The following is a 24727-nucleotide window of genomic DNA, read 5'->3' as shown; positions in this document are numbered from 1 at the left end:
ATATATTTGGTGGTGGTGAAAGTGAAGACAGTCATTAAAAATAATAGAACTCTGACTATAATTGAAAGTCATATATCAGAAGATTTGAGAGAAGACAAACTGTTAAGAGAAAATGAGCACCTTTACTCTCCTGCCAGTGTCCCTGGATCAAATCATGGTTCAGTGACAAATGTGACTTAAGAATAGATCAGAATTTTTTTTTTCTGTACTTTCCTTCCCCCTTCCAGGTATTGGGTAATCAACCCGGGTGTACTCTACCTTGGAACTATAACCTAACCCTTATTATTTTTTTATTTTGAGATAGGGTCTCTCTAAATTGCCCAGACTGGTCATGAACCTGCCATCTCTTTTCTCCCAAGGATTATATGTTCATGAAAGTTAGTTTCTCTCTCTCTTCTTTTCTTTCTTTTTCTTTTTCTTTTTTTTTAATTGGTGCTGGGGATGGAACCCAGGGGTTCACACATGATGCTAGGAAATTCTCTAACACTAAGCACCATCCCCAGGCGGTAGATTTCTCACACCCAAGTCCTTGTTCATATGTTCTTCTTTGAGTATGAGTAGATCTTTGGATCTGAGCCTTCAGAAGTAATGATTCCCCTCCAACTGGGTGCCATCTGTTCCTGTCTAATGTGACATAAAATGGAAAACAGTACTTTATCTGCTAGCTATCTTTTTTTTTGATTTTTATGTTCCTTGACATGAGAGCTTACTAACAATTAATGAACCATAGTCATATTTATAATAGTGTATCATTTTATATAATCTCACTTGAGTATTTCTGTGCTAGTGTGTATTTTCTCATTTCTTAGAACAACCTAGAGACTCCTCATATTTATTTATGAGCTTCAAGGTTATGAAAGGATTCAGGAAATAATATCCTTAAGCATTCCATTTGGGCAAGTTGATTATGGCCAACAGAGGGCACTTGTTGAAGAGCAAACCCAGTTTTTCCATGAAATCACTTGACCTGCCTAAAGAGGATGTCATAAATTTCCTTTAGGAATCTTAACAGGGAAGATGACATATATCATAGAAGAGACTGGAGGTCAATACAGCGTCAAGCAGACTATCTTGTATCCTGAGGACCCCTATCTCTTTCCTCAAAATCAGATTCCCCCAGGTACCATGCCCCCTTGAAGAGTATAGCAGCTTCTAGAGCTCACTGGGCTTTTGAGTATTTTTTTCTTTCTTGTATAACCCACATATCCTTTTCTCCTGTTAATATGCTGTTGTCTATTTATTTCACAGACTGATTGTCAAACCCTCAGAGTGGTGGGAAAGTATTCCCTCTCAATTAAAATTGTAGTTGGTAAATTATCAACCTTATAAATACAAGGGGTAGAGATTGGTGGAGAGGTTTCAGAAATAAGCAGAATGCTGTTTGTAATCAAAGGAGAAAATTGCAAGGGCAGGAAGGTTGGGAATGGTAGTGGAGAATCATGCAAAAGTTTTTTTTTTGTTGTTTTGTTTTCCAGTCTGGAGGTGATAGTCAGTATTACCCTGGGCAAGGGAAATAAATTTTTAAGATCTATCAGTTCTCCAGCATCTAGAATGCAGTCCTTGTCCTATTTTTCTTGTTCAAGTCGTGAAATTAGAGGTGGGCTGTGATGAAGAATCATTGTTCTCTTACTCCCTCTTTTCCGTTGTGAAGTTAAGAAGTACATTTTCCTAGCCTTCTGGGAAAGGTTCTGAACTCATTCCTTTGGAAAATTATAAATCTCAATTCCGGAAAGGAACGAGTGGCCCAAAGTCAACAATGAGCGGAAAGACTCCAGCCCACAGTTGGTTTTAAAAAAATTAAAAAAAAAAATTGAATTGATGCAATTATTGGTTTTAAAGTAAGGCTCACCCAGTACGATTGGTGATTGGATAAAACACAAACCTTACAGTAGATGGAAGAGCTGTATGCAAATGAAGGATTCAAATTCTGTTTGCCCATTGGGTATTTCCCATTAGCCAATAGGAGAGCTCCGCACAGCCTACCTCCAATCAGTATAAATATGTCTCATTTGCAGGCCTTCATGGCATTTTACCTAGGTTTTCCATAGAGCCTTTCTGTCTTCTTAAACCAAGCTAAAATGTCTGGTCGCGGTAAACAAGGCGGCAAGGCCCGGGCCAAGGCCAAGACTCGCTCCTCTCGGGCCGGTCTCCAGTTCCCGGTGGGACGTGTGCATCGGCTGCTGCGCAAGGGCAATTACTCGGAGCGGGTCGGGGCCGGCGCGCCCGTCTACCTGGCGGCGGTGCTCGAGTACCTGACGGCCGAGATCCTGGAGCTGGCTGGCAACGCGGCCCGCGACAACAAGAAGACGCGCATCATCCCGCGCCACCTGCAGCTGGCCATCCGCAACGACGAGGAGCTCAACAAGCTGCTGGGCCGTGTGACTATCGCGCAGGGCGGTGTCCTGCCCAACATCCAGGCAGTGCTGCTGCCCAAGAAGACCGAGAGCCACCACAAGGCCAAGGGAAAATAAGGTGTTGATAACTCACTGGCCTCTAAGTTTTCCTTGAGCCGGAAAGATTATCAAGGTTATAAACAAAAGGCTCTTTTAAGAGCCACCCACTATTTCTGTGAAATGAGCTGTTATGCTAAGAGTTGGGTTCTAAAAAGAAACTGGTGGCCCCTAGTAGTTACTCAGTAATTTGTAAATGTAGGGGGAAGGCTACACAGCAAAATGTACTGCCGCGGGAATACTAACCTTTTTGCAGATACAAAGTTGTTGAATACTGTGGGGAGAAGGAAAATATAACAATGACCCCTCCTATTTCACATAAGGCGCTGCATATGGCAAGTTGGATAGCTAAACGAGTGGAGACCTCAACAAATGGGAATATTGCTCTACGTAAAAGACCCCTCGGGTCAATCCTGAGTACAAAACCAGTTGGATGTAGCTCAATGCGCACTTGCCTAACATGCTCAAGGTACTGGGTTCTATCCTCAGTGTAAATCAAAACCCAAATACAGCAATGAAGAGCAAAATGAACTTAGCGATTAACTCTCAGCAATTCATCCTACAAAGTCATAATTTTTACAATGTCCACCCTACTAGTGCCATGCCCAGGTAAACTTTCGTTTGAAATGAAACCCACACACCAAGTTTCCCTAAATGGCTCCCAAGATATTTTAATAGGTTTTTTGTTTTGTTTTGTTTTTGCCAGCATCTATTGGGTATTCCCGTGTAGATCTGTGTGGTTGTCTCCTTCAGACATTATGGTGCAATACTTGCGTTTACAATCGACACAGACTCAAATAAATAAGTAAATAAATAAAAATGTGAAAATAGCTACCGGGAAGAGCAGGGTGTGGGATTTGTGCATCAACCTGTAGGCAGCTCTTTATCCGGAGACCTCAGCAAGGAGATGAACCAATCCAGGAAAAGCGCGGGTACTTTTGAATTTCTCGGGCCCAATAGTCAGTAATCTGACTGTATAAAAGGAAGGGTGGCTTTTAACGTTCACAGTAGTCTGTGAAGGCGTTACTTCGGTTTTCCCATGGCTCGCACCAAGCAGACAGCCCGTAAGTCCACCGGCGGCAAGGCGCCGCGCAAGCAGCTGGCCACCAAGGCCGCCCGCAAGAGCGCCCCGGCCACCGGCGGCGTCAAGAAGCCTCACCGCTACCGGCCCGGCACCGTGGCGCTGCGCGAGATCCGCCGCTACCAGAAGTCCACCGAGCTGCTGATCCGCAAGCTGCCGTTCCAGCGCCTGGTGCGCGAGATCGCGCAGGACTTCAAGACCGACCTGCGCTTCCAGAGCTCGGCCGTCATGGCGCTGCAGGAGGCCAGCGAGGCCTACCTGGTGGGGCTGTTTGAGGATACCAACCTGTGCGCCATCCACGCCAAGCGCGTCACCATCATGCCCAAGGACATCCAGCTGGCGCGCCGCATCCGTGGAGAGAGGGCATAAAAGCAACCCAATTTCGGCCTAGTGTAAATGACCCAAAGGCTCTTTTCAGAGCCACCTAAGTGTTCCAAGGAAAGCAGCTGTGAACACTTAAGAGCAGCAGTTTCTGTTTCCAACTTGGCTATTAACTATCATCCCTTTAGCTTCTGTATTTCCATATGGATGAAAGATAGCTTCTGCATTAAGTCTTAATTTACCTAATTTACTTGACATCTTACGCAGTGCTACAGTCTTTAGCATAATTTAGCATAATTTTCGAATTTGCAGCTGTCAAATCTTGTTGGAAGCTTGATGCCAGCCTCTTGCACATGCATTTGGGTAGGGCTGGCTCCTAGTTTATGATGTCATCTAAGACCAATTAGTTTACTAATTATAAATGGAGGTAATCTAATCTTTGATATGAGCATTTTCAGGCATATAGCAACTTACCCAAGTTGTGAATTGTTTTATGCCCTTTTTAAAATAGTCCAAGCTTTAGCTTGCTTAAATCCTTTTTTACTTGGCATTACTAAGTTGCATTGATCTCGGTTTAGAAATTAAATTACAGCATATATTTAAAAATTAAATAATGGAAGAAGTTCATATTCAAGGGAAAAAATTACTGAACATTTTAATATGTTAAGACTAGTGCCACCATTTAATATTGGGTTAAGTACTTACTGCTATGTATTAGGGAAATGATCTGGGAGGGCTGGAGAGCAAATGGAGGTTTTTAGTTTTGGCAGAAATGGCATTTCCACATGGACTGGCTACTTTTGCATAAGGACTATTTTGAGCCCAAGGTCCTTAAAAGTAGAAGATGAAGAAGGGCATTCTAATTTACCCTGTTTCCTAAAATCAAAATTATTTCATTGTGAAAAATGCTGATGCTGTCCCTGTACCAAGAGAAAAGAAATATTCTTCAGTAAGGAGTCATAGCTGATTCTATATAAACAGACATAATTAAAATAATTCCCACTTTCCATAAGCCGCATCACATTGTTCAGACACTATTACATCTCTCTTCAACTTAGAGGCTAACCTGTCTCATAAAACTTATATGAAATACATTTGTGTGCTTTTGTCTTGATAAATTGTTTCATGCCAAATTTTCAGGTTCAGCTGGAAACCTCAATGGGGATCCTGTCCAGTCTTTTCTCCCTCTAACTGTGCAGAGAATACACATTAGGTGTTTGTTCTTTCAAGGTCTTCAGCTAAACATGTTTTTTTTTTTTTTCTCCAAGCACCAAAGAGTGATGTTACACCAAAGTTCACAGTAAATGCTGTTGGTATTAGTTTTGATTAGGGAGGCTTTTTTTTAAAAAATGTTTATTCTTAAATTTTAGCTGGACACAATATCTTTATTTTACATTTATGTGGTGCTGAGGATCCAACCCAGTGCCTAGTGCATGCAAGGTAAGTGCTCTACCACTGAGCCACAACCTCAGCCCAATTTGGGATTCTTTTGTGAAAGATCCTCAAGAAGAGGAAGAAGTTCAGGCTGTATTGGTCAGATGAAAATTCAGAAGTAGGCCTTTCAGTTTCTACAATGAAAGTGTCTAACTTATTCTGCTTAATGTACATTTTAAGGGAGAATTAACACAATTGGGAGAAGCCTATGGTGATCTGGAGATTTGAATTGCATTCTAGACTTAGTTGTGGGAAAGTCCAAAGGGTGTGATTCTTACTACACCTATAGACACCCCCCCCTCAAATATATATATATGTGTATATATATATATATATATATATATATATATATATATATTTCCACACACACATATATGTAATTGTTAAAAAACAAGAATTTGCAATATCTTTTATTACACGCTGTGATTTTTAAAAAAATCTTCATTAATACATAAATGTCTGCTGTGATATTGTACTGGTAGTAAGACACTGAAATTGAGGAGCATAAGTCAATATCACAATTCAAGCACATTTGCAAAGTAAAACATGCTAGAATTAACCACATTTATGCAGCATTTCTTTGGGACAGTCTCTGTTCTAACATTTTACTCATGTTTGCTAATTCAAATTCTCAGAAAACTTCCATGAATGGTTATCTTTACTTGTTTTACAAATGAAGGAGGGGAACCAAAATTACAGGGCCACCTACAAACATTCCCTATTAATGAAAAAGAATGTCGTGAAAGGGTAGCAAAACTGTATCTCCATCTTAGGATCCTGGTTCAACCAGCATAGTGGAAATTTACATAATTAACAAGACTTATTTTAAAAAATTATTTGACACAATTTTCATGTGGTATAAGAACCCTTATAAGGAGATGATGACACAAAGCAGTTAGTCAATTACTTATATACTGAATGTTAGAAAGCAAAGGTGTTTGAGGTATGGCATTATATTGGGCAGAGAAAAGACAAAGAGTTACAACAGGATTTATTTGTACAGAATATCCTTGGCCTTAGTTCCTATCCGTGATAGGAATGGTAGATTTTTAGTATCTTTATTTATTTTCATGTGGTGGTGAGGTTCGAATCCAGTGCCCCACATGTGTGAGGCAAGCGCTCTCTGCCACTGAGCCACAACCCCAGCCCAAGAATGGTGCTTTTTGTTAAATTTAGGGAGGACATCTTTCATGGGATTTCAACTTCCGCATTTTTTAAACAAAGACCAGGATGATCTCCTTTAGCCTTTTTAAAAAGAGCTTTTATCTAAATTATCAATATGATATTTTTAGCTCTATCAAGAGCTTTGTTATTAAAACATGAACCCTTATTAAAATTCTTAGGCAAAGCGACAGCTTCAGCGATCACATAGTCAACCACAGGAAACAAGGCAAAAGATTCAAAAGTGGAAGTATCCAGTTCTCCCGGTCCTCGGGTCACTGCCCAGTGAGGGGCGGAGCGAAAGTGCAGCCGCGCCTCCTCGTCGCTTCCCGCTTCCAGTTCTCAACGAGGTCCGATGGCGGCGTATAATTAGCCGTGGTGCTAGTACGTGCCTCAGTGAGTATCTTCGCTCCTCTAAGGTTTTAGTCCTGAGACCTTAGCCATGTCTGGCCGCGGCAAAGGAGGCAAAGGCCTGGGCAAAGGCGGCGCCAAGCGCCACCGCAAAGTCCTGCGCGACAACATCCAGGGCATCACCAAGCCCGCCATCCGCCGCCTGGCCCGCCGGGGCGGCGTCAAGCGCATCTCCGGGCTCATCTACGAGGAGACCCGCGGCGTGCTCAAGGTGTTCCTGGAGAACGTGATCCGCGACGCCGTCACCTACACGGAGCACGCCAAGCGCAAGACGGTCACGGCCATGGACGTGGTCTACGCGCTCAAGCGCCAGGGCCGCACCCTCTACGGCTTCGGCGGCTAAGACAACTGGTTTTCACCGTCGCTTAAGTTACTCAAAGGCCCTTTTTAGGGCCGCCCACCTACTCCTGAAGAGAGCTGCAGTATTGGCTTCCTTTCTCCCATCTGTCGTGCAGTGCCTAGCGGAGTGTCCTTGTTTTGCTTACTTGGAGTTGGAGTCAGTCTTGCGGTAGGGAGATACACTTACAATGACATTCCCACTTGCTTTGTAGAGCAGACCCTCTGCCTCACTCGCTGAGGGAGGATCCGCATTCTCTAAACTGCATGTTTATGATTCTCTGGGAACTGCGTGTTATGGCTGAGGCTCTGCTTTGGAAGTGCAGTTGAACACCCTGGTGTAGTCGTGTCTGAGAATCTGGGAGACCTCACCTGCCCTTCCCAGGTGAAGGGGACAAGTCCTTTCTGGAGGTTGTTAACACCATTAAAATGCCTAGTTCCTTTCCAGAGATTTCAGTGGCTTCCACCCTCCCCTCTCCTCTCTGGGCAATCCGTCTGGCTTCCGTTGTGCTGATAATCACCTAGAGCTAGTGGTCCAAGGTTTGAATGTGCCTTGACACATTTAATTCTTTTGTCAACTTCAGGGCCCAGCCTGTGGCAGAGCCTAACCTTGAAGCAGCTGAGAGGGTAGGAAGCTTCCTCTGAGAATGCACAGATCACTGGTGCTCTTTCTAGCTCGTTCCAGTTCATGTTATAAATCACAAACTTCACTACTTGATTTTTATTTAGGAAAATTTCAGACAGCACAACAAGCTTGTGTTAGATGCCCAAGTTAGAAAATCCAACTGGGTTTGCAATGTTTGATTAAACACTTGAGAAATGTATTGATGACGACTTCAAAAATAAATTTTTAAAAATGTGGGGTTACATTGAAAATAGGTCTGATCATGAATAGAGTGTCAAATAAGTGAGATTGAGGAGTTAAGTGCCACATCTGGGTTGAAGATTAAAATTTAGACATCAAAGTACAGTTGGCCCTCCATATCATAGGTTACAAACTTGGACTCAACAGTGGATGGGGGAAAAAAGTATTGAACATGTGGGGGCTTTTTCTCTTGCCATTATTCCCCAAATAATACACTGTAACAACTATTTACAAAACTTTTGCATTGTGTTGAGTATTATAGACCATTTAGAGATGATTTGAACTGTTTAGGAGGATGCATGAAGTTTGTAGGGAAATACTACAGTGTCATTGTACTTAAAGGACTTCAGCATCTGCAGATTTTGGTATGGGGATTGGGGGAGTCCTGGAACTAATTTCCCTTGGAGACTGAGGCAAGACTTTAAATGGTGAGACTGGCTTAAAATAAAAATTTAGACCAATTTAGTGCAGCAGTATTTACAACAGTGAATGAATATAAGTGCCAAAATTTCATCAAAAGGAACCTGATAAATAACATATGATCGATCTCTCTCTCTCTCTCTCTCTCTCTCTCTCTCTCTCTCTCTCTCTCTCTCATGAATCACAGTGCAGCTCCACTAAAGAGGGAAGTAGTCCTACAAGTGTGTACTTTGGCTCAGTCCTTGGACCTCTTCATAGTTCTTGGCAATAGAATTCAGTCTCACCTCTTGAATATTGTGTGTTTTGTGAAATAGTTTCATGTTCACTATAAGTGCCATTCCTCAAAAGACTCTTGGACCAGCAAACGTCCAGTGGGGGACTGGAACAGGGTGAATGGCTTGGCATCTCTACCTTCAGATTGTCTCCTTTGCTGCCTTAACCTCTGGGTCAGATTTCTACTCAGCTCTGCATGTAGACATGCTGATCACTGGAGAAACATCTTGTCCAGAAACATATGCAGGGTCAACTTGCTGCATCTCTTTCTTCTTCAAGGATGAAAGCACCAAGACAGCTGCTTGAACAGACCTCTAATAGAACTCCAACTTCAGTATAACCTCCATGCTGACTGACACAGCTACCCGCTGCCCAGGCAAGAACACCACGTTGTTACAGGGAATGAAAAGCAGTAGTGTCCCAGTTCTGGGAAATCTCTGTCTGTTCCAAGAAAACACTTGACAGATCCTCCCATTATTAGCCCATCTCTCATTACTCTTAGCCCCTGTCTATAACCCATCAAGCCCTAATAATTTGCACAGTTGATTTCTGAGCAAGCTTTCTGCTTCTCAGTTCTTTGGATACGTAGGGGTTTTTTTTGTTTTTGTTTTGTTTTGTTTGTTTGTTTGTTTTTTGTTGTTTGTTTGTTTTGTTTTGTTTGTTTGTTTTTTGCTTTACAAGACTAAACAGAGACAGATCCCACTGTGGGAGCCTCCCCTACTGAGGTTACACAACCTCTAACCAGGCTTTTTGCTTTGGCTCTTGACCCCTGTCCCCTGGAGTTTTGGGGTTTTTGTTTTTCTCTATCCAGAAGCAAGATGACTGTTTTACATGATATTCTGTCTACGTATCTTCTACTTAGAACACTCCAGCGGTTTTTCAATCCTTTTCACAGAAAAGCAAGTATCCTTATCACACAGCCTACAAGTAGGGTGAAAGTCATTCCAGTTTGCCTGAGTTTGAGGGGGTTACCCAGGATGTAGAACTTCCAGTGATAAAATCTGGAAAGTACTAACCAAACCAGGATGTGGTCAACCCACCTAACAGGACTTACTATAAGATCCACGGGCCAAAGTAACTCCATTTTGAAAATCAGCACCTGCCCATCCAGGCATGACCTTCCTTTTAGGCACAAAGAGTCCCTAATTTTACTGAAACTGGTGAAGGTGATCCCCTCTCACTGACTTGACAAGGTCACAGTGAAAATAAGTGCTGGCAAAGCCACTCTCCCACTGTCTTGACAAGGTCACAGCGAGGATGAATGCTGGCAAAGCCGTGCTGGTTGGTGGGAAACCGAAACCAGGAGACCCTTTTTTATGTAACTGGGACTTTTCATTCTCATGCTCCTGCTCCTGACAGGAGGCATGAGCATGTTAAATGCCAAACCAAACTGAATTTCAGATGGTTAGAACAGAACAGGTAGTTCATGCCTTGGAGGCTGTTCTACTACCCCTCAACTTATCAAGGACAACTAGAAAGCTGCTCTACTATCTCAGCACGTTGAGGACAAAACTGATAATGGACAACAATCATTCTCTGAAAGGTCAGAAGAATTTTAGGCACCACATTGATTATATCAACTAGAACCCCCAAGCCCATATTTTTGGCCTTTTAGAAAACCTAATCATTATGCTCATTGTACAAAACCCACCATATGTAGTTTCATTCTTGATTAAGGAAAGTTATGTTATATACTTATGAAAGTTAAGACATATAAGGATACATTCTTTTCATTTGTATAAACCCTCTTTTACTTCACATAGGGATTTATGATGAGCATACTTAATATTGGCAGAAAGTGGACTGATGTTTAGAACTTACTTTTTATTGAGAAAGATTATAAAGACATAAGAACTAGTGCACCTTGACTGAGAAACAAAGAAACTCTTTGAGAAAGCAGCTCAACCAGTTTTAGGAATTAATTAAAGTAGCTTTATAAGACATACTTTTAGAATAATGTTAGAAGTATTATTCTATTTAGATTCTTGGGTTTAGAATGCTTAAGTTTTTAGCTCTGTGGGTTTCTGATATGTTTTAAGAATGGTTTATAAACTTTAGGATATTTTAAGTATAAGATTTAAGGGGACTTTTTTAGATAGGAATTTTATATTAGAAATAAAAGTTCAGTTGTACTTTAAAACTTAAAGGTTAATGATGGGTTTGGAGACTTAGAGTCTGGTTACGTAGTTTGGCATTGGTTAATAAGAAAATTGTACATCTTGGGAAAATCTGAAAAAATGTAAATTAGTAACACATTTTATTAATGATTGATAACTAAAAAATCACATCCTGGAAAAATTTAAATTGATGGTACATTTTTCTATACCCCCAATTATGGTTAAGGAAACGTTATGTCTTGGCAAAGTTTTGAAATTGTATAATCAATGACGTATTCTGAATCTATAATGATGAGAAAAAATTGTAATAAAAGATGACCCAGAGAAAGCTGCATTAAAGCTCTCTCTCTCTGGAGATTGCTCCAAGGAAACGACTCCTGTCTCATCTTTCAGCCGAGGCCACTCATCCTTCAGGACTCCCTGGACCCCCGCTAGGGCTAGACCCCGGCATGAAACCACAACAATGACGTCCAGTAACAATCATATAGTACCAGATGGGTTATTTTTTAACTACTCCATTGTACATGACTATACAATTAACTACTTTTTTCAGCAGGCTGCTGTGCCTTGCAGAAGGGCAGCTTGTCAGATATTCTTTGCCGGTAAACATTTGCTTGAACTTAAGATGTGTCTCTGGCGAATATTTGTACCAGCTACCCTAACACCTACCAAATCTGAATCCTGGCTATTCACTGACCTCATTCTGCATCACATTTTGTTTTTCTTTCCAGTTGATCTCATTGTATTTGAAATGGACAAGACTTCCCAGAGTCAGTCTTTATACTTTCATTTTTTTTTTCCCCTCCCTGGAGCTGTTTTATCTTAATATCTGCAAGTCTTTAGTCCTCATTTCATTCAGGCCTCTGCTCAAATTACCCTCCTTATAAAAGAAATCTCCCTTGACCACTCACTCTTTGTAAAATATATATATATATATATTCCTGCTCATTTGTAAACTAGCATGTGTATGTGTGAGATGGTGTGCATGCTATTTTCTCTGTAATAATACATATAATCTTTTTTCTTTATTGTCTGTCTTCCCCCAACTGGACTATAATGTCTTGAGAGTGAAACATTGTTTTCTTCATAATGTCTTGATAGTGAAACATTGTTTTCTTCCTGAAGTATCCGTAGCACCTAGAACGGGGCTAACGTCTGGCATGTAGTTTCTGAGGGTTTTTAAGTGAATGTTTTATGCATGAATCTTCCACAGGAGTCCCCAGGCCTCCACCAGACCCACCAGTGCTGCCACAACTGAATCTCCAGTCTGCATGGCAGTTTGGATTTGAGGGATGAAGCGGGGATTGTAAATTCAGCAAGAATAGAATGAAAGGACTGAGGAAGGCTCAGAGGTTTCTACTCACAGCAGAGGTGGTTATGACTAAATGAGTATGTCCCCATTAGCAATTCGAGCAAACAAAAAGGCCAGACAGACCAGAAAAGAAGCTACCACTTCTTCCATATAGGCCACCTGTTAACTACATGTCTTTCTCCACTGGCTAGTCATTAGGAGAGTAAATTCTAATTTGCTCACTGATGATCCCAATTGTCTATAATAGCACAGGCACATTGCATGAGGACATTGAGTGTCTCTTAAAGGACACCAGCAAAGAAGGACATAAAATGACCACCTTCCCAACCAGGCTGGTATTTTCTCCTGACTCAATTCCTGAAACCCTTCAGGATGTAGCTATGAATTCTCTCCATTGTCTGTTTTTAGTTAAGCCAAGCTAGGTACTTTCATCATCCCCCCCCCAAAAAAAAATATCTGGTAGAAAACGGGACCCCAATATCAAGGAGACATTCAGCCTTGCCTGAAGTCGGCCCCCTACAAAAATGATACCAAAAGGAACTCAGTGAGAGAAGCGTTTGAGTGTCTCTTCAGATGAGAATAAGATGCTTCCTATTAGCGAATATCAAGTCAGTTCACATCCCTATTCTAGCTGGATCCTGAAACCTGATGCTATATGAACACAGCTGCATCAGAAACATCCTTGAAAACTCTGTGGCCTTAATGACTGACCACAAAGTCCATACATCTCAATCTGGCACACGTGGACATTCACAGACCAGCAGCATCTGTCCTGACCAACCTCACCTGCTGCTTCCCACGCTGCCTGCCTCTGCTAAACACACACACACACACACACACACACAACGCAAATACACATCTAGATCTATAGACAAAACATATCTAAAGAATGTATATGTAGGTCTATATACAAGCATACACATGCTGAAAAATAATGAAAAATGGAAACTGTCTAAAACGGCTTTGCAGTGTCAAAAACAGAAACCTAGCAGCGGCCTACCCATCCCCCTTCTCTGGCTCGCAGATACATTAGGTCATCAGTTCTGATTGGCTGATACCCTCGGATAGGCTTCCTGACAGGGTAATGATTCTCTTTGTTCCGAGGAAACTGATGCAAGTTCCTTACACAATACTAATTTCTTTTTCGTTCGTTTTCCTTAAGTGGGCTTAAGTTTTTGCCCTACTCACCTAGCAAACAGGTGCAATTAAGTGTAACTCATCTTACGTTCCCGTCTCTCTGGCTATGCCACAATAGCGTCCGACAGCTCTTTCTTTGAGTGGTTGGGCGGCCCTGAAAAGGGCCTTTGAGTAACTTAAGCGACGGTGAAAACCAGTTGTCTTAGCCGCCGAAGCCGTAGAGGGTGCGGCCCTGGCGCTTGAGCGCGTAGACCACGTCCATGGCCGTGACCGTCTTGCGCTTGGCGTGCTCCGTGTAGGTGACGGCGTCGCGGATCACGTTCTCCAGGAACACCTTGAGCACGCCGCGCGTCTCCTCGTAGATGAGCCCGGAGATGCGCTTGACGCCGCCCCGGCGGGCCAGGCGGCGGATGGCGGGCTTGGTGATACCCTGGATGTTGTCGCGCAGCACCTTGCGGTGGCGCTTGGCGCCGCCTTTGCCCAGGCCTTTGCCTCCTTTGCCGCGACCAGACATGGTTACCGAAGATCAAACCCAACACCAAGTGAGGATGCAGCGCAGAGCCCACCCTTATATACCTATTTCGCCCCTCCTCTCCGCCCCTAGCAAATGTAAAGAATGGAAAGCGCGCGGGCGGGAAACGTGACGTCTCCAGTCCCCGCCCCTAAGCCCTCCTCCTAATCCCCGGGAGTCGGAAGCGGCTGGCGCCAAGGCAGCTCTACCACTGGTCTTTGCTTTCTTTTATGCTTTCGGGAACTAATTTAGCATTTAAATGTAAATTCATTTACTGCAAAAACATCTTAAATGAGAAATTCTAAGATGTCTTTATGTGGTGTCTTTATGTGGTGAAAAAAATGGGGCTTATGGGTCTGGAGTCTGTCCATGGTTTTTTCTTATGGGAGGAAAGGTTTATTTAGATGGTTCATAGTTTCAGAGGTCTCAGTCCTTAGACAGCCAGCTGCATTCCTTGGGGCTTAAGATGAGGCAGAAGTGGTGGAAGCAAGTGACTCCCATGATATACCCCAAAGCCCGTCTCTTCCGACCACTTCCCTACCGACCTTCAATTGCACTCAGTTAATCCCTTGAGGGAATTAACCCACTGATTGGCTTTGTCTCCATGGTGATTTATTTATGAGCTAAAACAAATTTCTTTTTAAATTTAGGATTGGGATGTGGTTCCTGTTTTGTGCTTAAACTTGCTCGTTCTAGCCTTTGAAATGTCTCACCGAAGTCCCTCAAACTCCCATGGCATATAATTATAAGTGGTAAAGTGCAGTGTCATTATTAAGTGATTGGCCTTCTTAAGTGTTCTCACAGCTGCCTTATTTGAGAATGTGGGTGGCTCTGAAAAGAGCCTTTGGCAAAAATGAAATTGGAAACTCAACTATGCCCTCTCCCCGCGGATGCGGCGCGCCAGCTGGATATCCTTGGGCATAATGGTGACGCGCTTGGCGTGGATGGCGCACAGGTTGGTGTCCTCGAACAGCCCCACCAGGTAGGCCTCGCAGGCCTCCTGCAGCGCCATGACGGCCGAGCTCTGGAAGCGCAGGTCGGTCTTGAAGTCCTGCGCGATCTCGCGCACCAGGCGCTGAAACGGCAGCTTGCGGATCAGCAGCTCGGTGGACTTCTGGTAGCGGCGGATCTCGCGCAGCGCCACGGTGCCGGGTCGGTAGCGGTGAGGCTTCTTGACGCCGCCGGTAGCCGGAGCGCTCTTGCGGGCGGCCTTGGTGGCCAGCTGCTTGCGCGGCGCCTTGCCGCCGGTGGACTTACGTGCGGTTTGCTTGGTACGAGCCATTTCAAGTAAAGCTGAAGGTACCCAACAGCAGGGGAAATGTCGGTCAGCTGCATTACTAGTATTTATAGTATGTAAAGTGCAGCGATTGGATGATTAAAAATGTTTTGCTTTACGTAGCAGGCTCTGATTGGTTTATTTTAAAATTGTCCCAAAAGTGCAGTTTCATTGGCTACTCGGTTATACCCTCTGTTCTTTTCAGTTCTTTTTCCTTTCTCTTTTAAACTTTCTTCGTCTTTCATATCCAATCCTTATAATCTCAAAGCGTACTTTTATCTATTTATAAATTAGACTTAGATTTTTATGCTACAGTAGTTCTCCAATCTGTTTAACCCTCAGTTCCCGGGGAGTGTTACGATTTAGTGAACATTGCTAACCCGCTCCCCCGTAACATTCTTTACGTTTCATGTCGTGCCCCGATTCATGGTTAGTGTCTGAAAAAACGACTCCTTTAGTAATGTTTTAGTTGATCAACGGCCTTCGTTGAAACCTGCAAAAGCATAATTTCGTAAAGTAAATAATATTGTTTCTCCCAAACGAGTCTGTAATAGGAGTCCTTTTTGTCAGGTGATCAATGTTCTATACTAGCGCTTTGCCAGGTGAGAAATGGCGGTGGCTGCCACTCCCGGGCCGCCGCCACGTACATTAGCGCGCCAGCCCACCCAGCTTGAAGTTGTGGCCCCTAGTGAAGCAGGCGGTGGACCTCGACCAAGAGAAACTGGAGTCCACACTGCAAAGAGCATAATTTAACCTTGCAAATTGTGCCTCAAAAATATTAAAATATCGTTGTTTTAACAGAGGCTTCTACCTTTTCATTGGTTTATTCTATTTTTTTCTGGTAGCCATTTAGAAAGCACATCTAGCATCCTTCATTTGTGTGGAGAGGTGCCACTTAATCTGAAGCCGCCCTTTTAACACAGTGGAAACAAAGACAAACCATTATTTGAATAAGAAAGCAGTGTAGAAACCAATTGTGCGTCTGAGAATTTGTAGTCTTTCCGTTTTAAAAGCTTCATTTTATTACATGCTTTGTTTATTACACTAAGAAAGGCTTATGTTTTTCAAAGTTTCCTTAACAAAAAAAAAAAATTAAGTCTTTCTTGTTAACGTGCACCTTGTAATTTACTATCCCTTTCAAAGTAAGATGCTTACTTCCGTTTCCAGTTGATTTTCCAAATTCTTAGAAATCACTTAACGTATTTGGAAACAGCTTCTTGATAAAATTCGAGGCAGTAAAGAAGACGGACACAATAGGAGTCTGGGACATTACATTATCTCGTGCTGTAAAGACAGTGGGGAAATCTCAGGGGCCCTAGGCCAGTGCGGACTTGTTTGAAAACTGCCAGGATGGCGGCGGGAATGAGAAGTCACTGCCTTGTTCCCCGGAGTCCTTAGGCCATTACCCAGGGCAGTGCTGTAGAAAAGGATGGCAGTTTAACAGCATTTCATTCTCCCTTTAGTTTATAGCCATTAGTTCTTAAAGTTAAATCGCTTTATCATGCAGTTGCTTTTGAAGTTTATTTACTGTCAAACACAAATTGAAGGGAAATTGCCTTGAAATCTTACCTCAAGGGAGTGCCCTCTTGTTTTTACACAAAGGGGACCTAACTTCTTGATACGATGCCTTCCAGGGAACCCCTTAGTCCTTCTAGCGTTTTATGATTGCTTCTCCTGCTCCATTGAGAGCCCAAGTCTGTGTTGCTAGGGCGGATGGGCGGTTCTGGGCTGCCAGTGGACCAAGGTTGTAGACCTCGGGTTTGAGGATGAAAGGGCACCCAGAACCAGAGAAGCTCGACGGACCGCAGGAGTAAGTTGCGATTGAAGAATCTGTTTTCAGACTGTTCCCCACACACGGAGTATGGTAACTGGGTTTAGTGAATTCTATAGTTTCCCACGACTCGTTCTTTGACCAAAATATGTGCAAGGTGTGCACTAGACAGTTTTTCTCCGTTGCTAAGAAACCAGACCGCAGGGATAAAAACCGGTCCTGAACCTGAGGCAAGGCCTCGCCTTCCTCTAGCTCCCCCACCACCCAATGCACCATCCTTTGCATAGTTTAAAAAGTGAGAAGGGAGCATTAGGGACAGAGCACCTTCTAGCAGTTTCAAGGGACGCCCCTTGGATTTTTTTGTCTCGGCACCCCTCTCCCACAAAGGGGGCTGCTTTTCGAGAGGGAAGTTACACCCTTTGGTGTTAGTAGACAGTACTGCCCGACCTTGCTCGGCCTACAGCGTCCATCGCACCCAGCCTCAGGGGCGGCTCTAAGGGTGCTTTAGAGCGCACAGAGGGAAGTCCAGCGCCCCCGACCCGCTAGGCCCTGAGCTGCGCGCGGCGCTAGGTGCGAGGGGCGGGCACCTGCGTGCACCAATCACGGCGCAGCCCCGCTCTATAAATACGCCGCGCGGGTCCGCGGCCGGCCTCCCGCTCCGCCAGGGCTAAGCCAGTTCCTTTCTCTAGTAGCAGTCGCCATGTCCGAGACGGCGCCGGCCGCCCAAGCCGCTCCGGCGGCCGCCCCTGAGAAGCCTTCCGCTGGCAAGAAGGCGAAGAAGCCCGCCAAGACGGCGGCCGCCGCCAAGAAGAAGCCTGCTGGCCCCTCCGTGTCCGAGCTCATCGTCCAGGCCGTGTCCTCCTCCAAGGAGCGCAGCGGCGTGTCCCTGGCCGCGCTCAAGAAGGCGCTGGCGGCCGCCGGCTACGACGTGGAGAAGAACAACAGCCGCATCAAGCTGGGCCTCAAGAGCCTGGTGAGCAAGGGCACCCTGGTGCAGACCAAGGGCACCGGCGCCTCCGGCTCCTTCAAGCTCAACAAGAAGGCGGCCTCCGGGGAAGCCAAGCCCAGCACCGCAAAATTGGCAGCCAAGGCCAAGTCCTCGGGCTCTTCCAAGAAGCCCAAAAAGCCCGCAGGGGCCGCGGTTAAGAGGAATGTTAAGACTCCGAAGAAGGCAAAAAAGCCCGCGATGGCCAAGAAGCCATCCAAGAGCCCTAAGAAGCCTAAGGTCGTGAAGCCAAAGAAGGTAGCCAGGAGCCCTGCCAAGGCCAAGGCGGTGAAGCCCAAGGCGGCCAAGGCGAAGGTGACCAAGCCAAAGACTGCGGCCAAGCCCAAGAAGGCAGCCCCCAAGAAAAAGTGAAAATCCTGCTGGAAACTTTCCAGCTACCCAACGGCTCTTTTAAGAGCCACCTACGTGATTCAGGAAAAGAGCTTGATACCGTTTCCATAGTTGACACCAACCTAAGTTGTCACATTGAAACATGAAGACAAGTTTTGGAAGTAAGATGGTTGGGTTATGAGGGCTTTAGCCTAATTGGTTCATGAAGCCCCTTATAGGGATTAGCTGCGCAGTAACCCTAAGAAGGCAGGGTGTGGCTGGAGGTGGGTGTGAGTATGTTTGGTCCTGGGTGGGTGGGAGACGCTCTTCACCCTCGACCTTCAGTCTAGCCTCCAGGAGTGAAGCCCTCGTCTATGGACTAGACTCAAACTGAGCTCCAAATAGACTTTCCGGACTTTTCAAGTTGTTTTTTTGTTGTTGTTAAGCTGTCTTGGTCACAACAGTGAAAAAACACTCATTACCTGTGTGGTGCTTTTTATTTCCTGTGATGTATTTCCCATTTGTATGCAAAAGCTTGTATTGGGTATGTGGGTTTTTTAAAATATTGTTAATAATAAATTTGTCTTATGGCTTCAAAGTTTCCAGTTTGGGTTAAGAAATTATACACTACTACTCTTGAGTTTGCAGTCTTTCTACATTTTCTTTATAAAGTTTTTTGTTGTTGTTTGTTTTATCTTAAAAAAGAAAAATTGTCTCTAATCCAACTAGAATTTATATTGTGAACACAGAATCTGAGTTACATTCTCCCAGAAGGATGGGCAGCTCTTTCAACCCCATTTATTAAATACTTCATCCATTTTCCCAATAAACTGAAATAAAATATCTTATTTATAATTTATTATTTACATAATAGAATTTTTTTTTCTCCTGAACTCCATGTACTTGTCTTAATTTTATTCCTAATTCATTTATAAGTTTGTTGTTGTTGTTTTAATGTAAGAGTTCTTGCTTTCTTAGATCTCACTGCTGGGAGGGAAAAGGTGTGCTGATATTTTGTATCCAGCTCTTTTGCCAATTTCTGAAATTCTACTTTTTTTCTTTTCTCTTCAAAATAAAACCCCTATGGATGTCTCATAGTTAATAACAAAATAAATCTATCCTTTTTCGTTTTCCTCAATGTGAACATCATGAAATTTTATTTTTACAACCTTTGCTATAAATCTCCAAAGTAAAGCAGAAGAATAATTTTTGAAGACATTTTTAAATTTTTAGTTCTTGGTTTTAATTAACATAATATCAGTTAACATGATATTAAGTGTCCTTTAAGATGATATTTATCAATGCCAGGCACAGTGGTACACACTTGTAATCCCAGCTGGTCCGGAGGCTGAGGCAGGAGGATTGCAAGTTCAAAGACAGCCTCAGCAATGTCAAAGTGCTAAGGAACTCAGTAAAACCCTGTCTCTAAGTAAAATACAAAGTAGGGCTGGGGATATGTTCAGTGGTTGAATGCCCTTGAGTTCAATCCCTGGTACCCACCTCCCCCCCCAAAAAAAAGATGACATTTAATATCAGTTTTTGGTATCCGAATTATCTTTGCTTTCCTTCCTGTCTTATTTTACTTTAAAACAATAATGAATGGTTGCTACATTTTCTTTATGCATTGGTAGGATTTCAATTTGATTAGTGCTTTCTTAAATGCTAGGCCCTCAAACTTGATGTGGCTGAAAGTCTTAACTAGAAGAGTGAGATGTCTTTCTCTCTATAAGAGAGAATTAAGTGTGCACTGGTGGAGGTGGGGGAGGGAAAATCAGAAACTGTGCAGTTTGTGAGATTTCCGAGTCGAACAGGAGGTAATCAACTGCATCCACTGCTGTGGACGGAAGTGTGGATGCCCAAGAATAATTTCTTGGATTAGCAGCATGGAATCACTGGTGGTCTTGAGGAGAGAAGTTCTGGGGGAGAATGGACTTCATTTGAGTCATAAATCTGAGAGTCTTTGGTATGTGGATGGTATTTAAAGCCATGGGATTTGGTGAGGCCTCCAAGGGGTAGCTAAAGTAGAGAAGAGTTTAGAGAAAGGGGGAAGATCTGATTCCCAAAGCATCCATATCAGGGATGCAGGGGAACTGGCCCTGGACATTTTTCATGAATAAATCCAAATAAAAATTCTATTTATATTGTATTCTTATTTGAAAGTTAAGGGATTGGATTCAAGCAGCGTTTTTCAAACTACAGATCTCAGCCTGTTTGGAATGTATTGAAACAGAACACCCTAGAGAAAGCACGTCCTGGAAATGAGGTGTTGGGTGTCTGGGTTGTTGGGGACAGGCATGCATTTTCTGTACCTGGGAGAAGAAGGCTTTCCTTGGTGGGCACAATCAAAATCGTCTGAAAGATGCTTCCTTCCATGGTCTTTCCCAGCTTCAAGAGTGTGCTGTTTTAATTGATGTTGTGACCCCAAAATTATCAAATCAGTGTCTATACCGAAGAGGAGACTTGAAATAATTCTCACTGATGGTCTGTCTCAAGGATCCTCTTGAGACAAGCAGGTGAGAGTGGTGACATGATCTGATTCTCTACTAGTGAGTTCATTCGTCTCTGCCTATGAAGTCCTTTCAAGAGAAAAAGAAAAGCACAGGAATTCTGTGATTTCCAGGACTGAAAATAAGCAGGGCCTCCTTCAAGAGGCATAGAGGACAAATAACGATTTTTTGGAAATTGACAATGGTCACACATAAACAGGAGAGAGAGCTGGAGGGGGAGATGCACAGGACTCTCTCATCTTAATCGTAGGTTGTATTGTGTCCAGTGTGGCCAAAGTACGAGAGGAAAATATTTTGGGTGGCGATGAATTTATTCTTTTCTTTACACTGTAATGTATTCTTCATTTATGTGACAATGTGCACATGTAAATTTAAATTAGAAAAAAAGATGTTAACCTGCACATTAAAGTAGAGCTGTATTAAAGCACAAGTGTTAGTCATTAATCAGCTGTTTAGCAAATGGCGGTCTACTCACTTCCCATGATACTCCGTTGGTGTATGTCCATGGTTTAACCAGCGCCCTATGGATTTAAATATACACATACATTTAACAAAAATCACATGATCGTTTTCAAATCTGTCTCAGAATATGTTCCCCAAAGTAGGACTTCTTTTTTTTCTATATCAAAGGGTAAAAAGTAACATTGCAAATTTCAGGTTGTAGTAAAATAATACTAATTCGATTTTAAAAACAAATACTAATAGTTAAGGACAAAATGTTATCAGACCTCAACTAGCATTGACCACATCTTTTTAATTTCATTTTATTTTTAAACAATATATTGTTTCAAAAATCCAAACTACGTGAACAGATTATGCTGAAAAGTTCAGTTCCAAACTCCCATCCTGTCCACACAGTCTGTCCCTTCCAGTGTTTCTTTAATACCCTGTAGTAGGTCAAGCAGGCGTGTCCACCACTGTCCACTGGGCAGTCTGGCTGGAGCTGGGGGCAGAAGGGCACAGAGGCTGTCTTCAGTTCTTTGCACAGGTACGTGATGTACATTGCGTAAGGAATAATAGTTCTGCTTCCAAAATATCTGTATACCAGTTGAAAAATACACCTTTGCCAGACAGTCTTTTAGCTTTGTGATAAATTCTGCTTGCCATCTTTTTATTTTTATGCAATTAAATTTTGAGTGAGTTATACACAGGTCTTTGTCACTATAAGAAACAAAAGGATTTACCCCATTTGAAAAAAATATTTCTGATGTCTTGTTTTTATATTTAAATCTTTCATCTATTTAGAATTTATCCTGGTAAGCTGCATTTTATAAATGGCTCTCTGTGTGTCTTAACACTACATGGAACTCCATCTTTCCTTCCCATGATGAAATGTTCCTTTACTATCTATTTCTGAACTTCTCTGTTGCATCGATCTTTCTGCCTATTCAAGCACCAAGCAGCACACTATTTTAATTGAGGATTGATAACCTTTATAAAACATGGTAAAGAATGTCCACCCTGACTGGTCTTATTCTTCAGTTTTAGACAAATTGTAGATTCTAGCTTTTCAAATAATTGAGGGACATTTGGAGCCGGGGTCACTAGGCTCTTATTTTTGCTGGGGAAAGTTCTGTAGAGATTCTGTCCTGCTCTCCCAGCACCACTCCAGAACACCCCCATGAGTTTTAAAGGGCAACAATAGCTTGTGTGCAGATATTTCCCCTCACATCTGTGCTGATCACAGTCAACCTAAGAGTAAAAAAAGAAACTAGAAAGAGTTTTATTGCCTAAGAATCAGTAGGTGCCCTCTGTGAACTAATATATCACTCCTTCTTCCAAACTCCCTGGAAAGCACGCTGTGACTGGAGAACTCTAAACTTTGAGGAATCTGGAAAGGCCTCCTGCTGAGTGGGAAGAGGCTACAGTTTGGCACCTTCCAGTCCCAGTGTTCACTGGATAGAAAGGTCATTCACTTACCTGCTGGTTCTTCAGAGAGAGCGCAAGACCCAAGTGCATGAGCCTAGACCCAGCAGTGTGCTGGTCTAAAATAAGGCTTGGGGGCATGATGGAGATGACACATAAATTTGTGTTTCACAACAGGGAGAAAGGGTGGCATGAGAAATAGCATCGCAGAACTCCCAAAATCTCTAGTGGGTTGATTTTATCCTTTGATTTATAAAAACACATATTATACTATATGATTCTTAATTGTGCAATAACTTATTATTTCAATATTGATAGAAGAAAAAATGAGTACTAGTTAAGCAACACCTAAACCTACCTATAAAGCAAATTGGAGATTTAAAATTTATTCTGGATGTTTTAAACTCTTCTCATTGAGAAGCAATTGGTCTTCGTAGAAATCAATATTCATTAAACTTCTATAGGGGAGCATGACATGTAAACAAAATCCTCACAAAACAGGAATGGAAAGCTCAGTGCATGGACATGGAGTGCCCCCACTGTAATCACCAGTCGCCCCACAGCCAAAGGCCCAGAGCCTCCCCCTTTTCCCACAGCACAACTACTGTCCTGGTTTCTAGCACGAGAGTACAACTGTTTTTGAAATATGTGTAAAATGGAAATAGTATAGAATCTCTTGAGAACATATAATCTTTCAGAAACTCAGGTTTGAACAACTTCATGTGCTGCTGTGTATCTGTGATTAAAATTTGTTTTTCTTGTTCTACCATGTTTCATTTCATGAATGTATCGAATGAATGTATTCCACTCCTGATGGACATCCAGCTTTTGCTTTCCAGCTATTACAAATAATGCTGTGGGTATTCCTGTGCATGGGTTTTGGTTATCTGGGTGCACATGTCTGTGTGTATATCTAGGAATAGAATTGTTGGGCCAACTATGAAACTGTTTCTGAAAGTGGCTTGCATGAAAAATAAACTATGACAATAAACTCAAATGAATGAGCCTCACAAACCAAAATCTGAGTAAAATCTACCCAGAGTTCCTATCATTCCATGTCCTTCCTAACAGATTTTTTTCTTTAATAGAAAATATTTTTTGAGATGAGTTTTGCTATGTGACCCAGGGTGACCTTGAACCCAGGATCTTTCCACCTCAGCCTCCTGAGTGGCTGTGATTTCAGGCACATGCCTCTGCTTGCAGCTCCTATTGGTCTTTTCCAAAGCTGAAGCTGTAGCAGACGTGCTCTGGACCTTGCTGTGGTTTTACTCTCTCTGTCTCCCTTCCTTTTCAGTGGATGGGGTCCTAGTCGGCCTGGACTGTGACAAAATACTCTAGGCTGGGCAGCAGGAGCGTGAGGAACGTATCTTCTCACAGTTCAGAAGGTCAGAAATCCCAGATGGAAGGGCAAGCCCTGGTGAGGGCTCTCTCTGGCTTGAATGGTCACTTTCTCTCTGCATCCTCACATGGCCTTTTATGAAGAGAAGGAGATCCTGTCTTTTCCTCTTTTTATAAGGACGCCAGACCTATCAGATTAGAGCCATACCTCTCTGACCCACTTTAACTTAATTTCCTCCCTGAAGGCCCTATCTCCAAATATAGCCCAATGTGGGTGAGACCTTCACTATAGGTACGCACAGGGGCACAATTCATCCACAACACATTGTTTTCTTGATGGTTTAAAATAATTTTTTCTAATTTTTATTTATTTTTTTTAGTCATACATGACAGTAGAATACATTTTGACATATAATACATACATGGAATGTATACACATCAATCATATTGTCTATTCTATTCTGCTGCCCTTCCTATCCTCCCTAATCCTCCCCTCCTCTTCCATCCTTTCTCTCTATCCAATCTAATGTGACACACTTTTTTTTCCTTTTTCTCATTATAACATCATATATGTATTCTGTATAACAATGAGGTTCTCTTTCCATCTTCTGTGCAACTCCCCTTCTCCCTCTTTTTCCCTCCCACCTCTCTTCCCTATTTAGTGGTAGTCTTCTTCTCATGCTCTTCTTCCCTATCCCATTTTGAGTCACCCCCCTTATGTCAGAGAAGACATTTTGCATTTGTTTTTTAGGGATTGGCTAAGTTCACTTAGCATAATCTGCTCTAATGCCATTCATCTGCCTGCAAATGCCATGATTTTATTAT

General features: G+C 42.8%; 6 protein-coding genes across 6 annotated transcripts; 4 read left to right on the top strand and 2 right to left on the bottom strand.

Annotated features, from left to right (window-relative positions):
- The first annotated feature begins 2016 nt into the window (after positions 1-2016).
- H2ac4 (H2A clustered histone 4) lies at positions 2017-2561 on the top strand. The gene has a single exon (XM_013363658.4). It carries the CDS (start codon positions 2079-2081, stop codon positions 2469-2471), a length of 393 nt encoding a protein of 130 aa, XP_013219112.1. The 5' UTR covers positions 2017-2078; the 3' UTR covers positions 2472-2561.
- Positions 2562-2689: 128 nt separating this feature from the next.
- On the top strand, positions 2690-4880 carry LOC110599294 (histone H3). The gene has a single exon (XM_021734415.3). The coding sequence runs from the start codon at positions 3490-3492 to the stop codon at positions 3898-3900; it is 411 nt and encodes a 136-aa protein (XP_021590090.1). The 5' UTR covers positions 2690-3489; the 3' UTR covers positions 3901-4880.
- A 1903-nt stretch (positions 4881-6783) lies between these two features.
- LOC106145261 (histone H4) lies at positions 6784-11240 on the top strand. Its single transcript, XM_078020644.1, has one exon. It carries the CDS (start codon positions 6890-6892, stop codon positions 7199-7201), a length of 312 nt encoding a protein of 103 aa, XP_077876770.1. The 5' UTR covers positions 6784-6889; the 3' UTR covers positions 7202-11240.
- Positions 11157-13866, bottom strand: LOC144366392 (histone H4). Its single transcript, XM_078020645.1, has one exon. The coding sequence runs from the start codon at positions 13830-13832 to the stop codon at positions 13521-13523; it is 312 nt and encodes a 103-aa protein (XP_077876771.1). The 5' UTR covers positions 13833-13866; the 3' UTR covers positions 11157-13520.
- Positions 13867-14202: 336 nt separating this feature from the next.
- Positions 14203-15142, bottom strand: LOC101974797 (histone H3.1). The gene has a single exon (XM_078020643.1). It carries the CDS (start codon positions 15109-15111, stop codon positions 14701-14703), a length of 411 nt encoding a protein of 136 aa, XP_077876769.1. The 5' UTR covers positions 15112-15142; the 3' UTR covers positions 14203-14700.
- Positions 15143-17510: 2368 nt separating this feature from the next.
- Positions 17511-19050, top strand: H1-1 (H1.1 linker histone, cluster member). Its single transcript, XM_005337039.5, has one exon. It carries the CDS (start codon positions 17577-17579, stop codon positions 18231-18233), a length of 657 nt encoding a protein of 218 aa, XP_005337096.1. The 5' UTR covers positions 17511-17576; the 3' UTR covers positions 18234-19050.
- The last annotated feature ends 5677 nt before the right edge of the window (positions 19051-24727 follow it).

The sequence above is a fragment of the Ictidomys tridecemlineatus genome, chromosome 8 (genome assembly GCF_052094955.1).
Source record: "Ictidomys tridecemlineatus isolate mIctTri1 chromosome 8, mIctTri1.hap1, whole genome shotgun sequence".
NCBI classification, from domain to species: domain Eukaryota; kingdom Metazoa; phylum Chordata; class Mammalia; order Rodentia; family Sciuridae; genus Ictidomys; species Ictidomys tridecemlineatus.
Note: the sequence above shows the minus strand (reverse complement) of the source record. Positions and strands in the feature narration are given on the sequence as shown.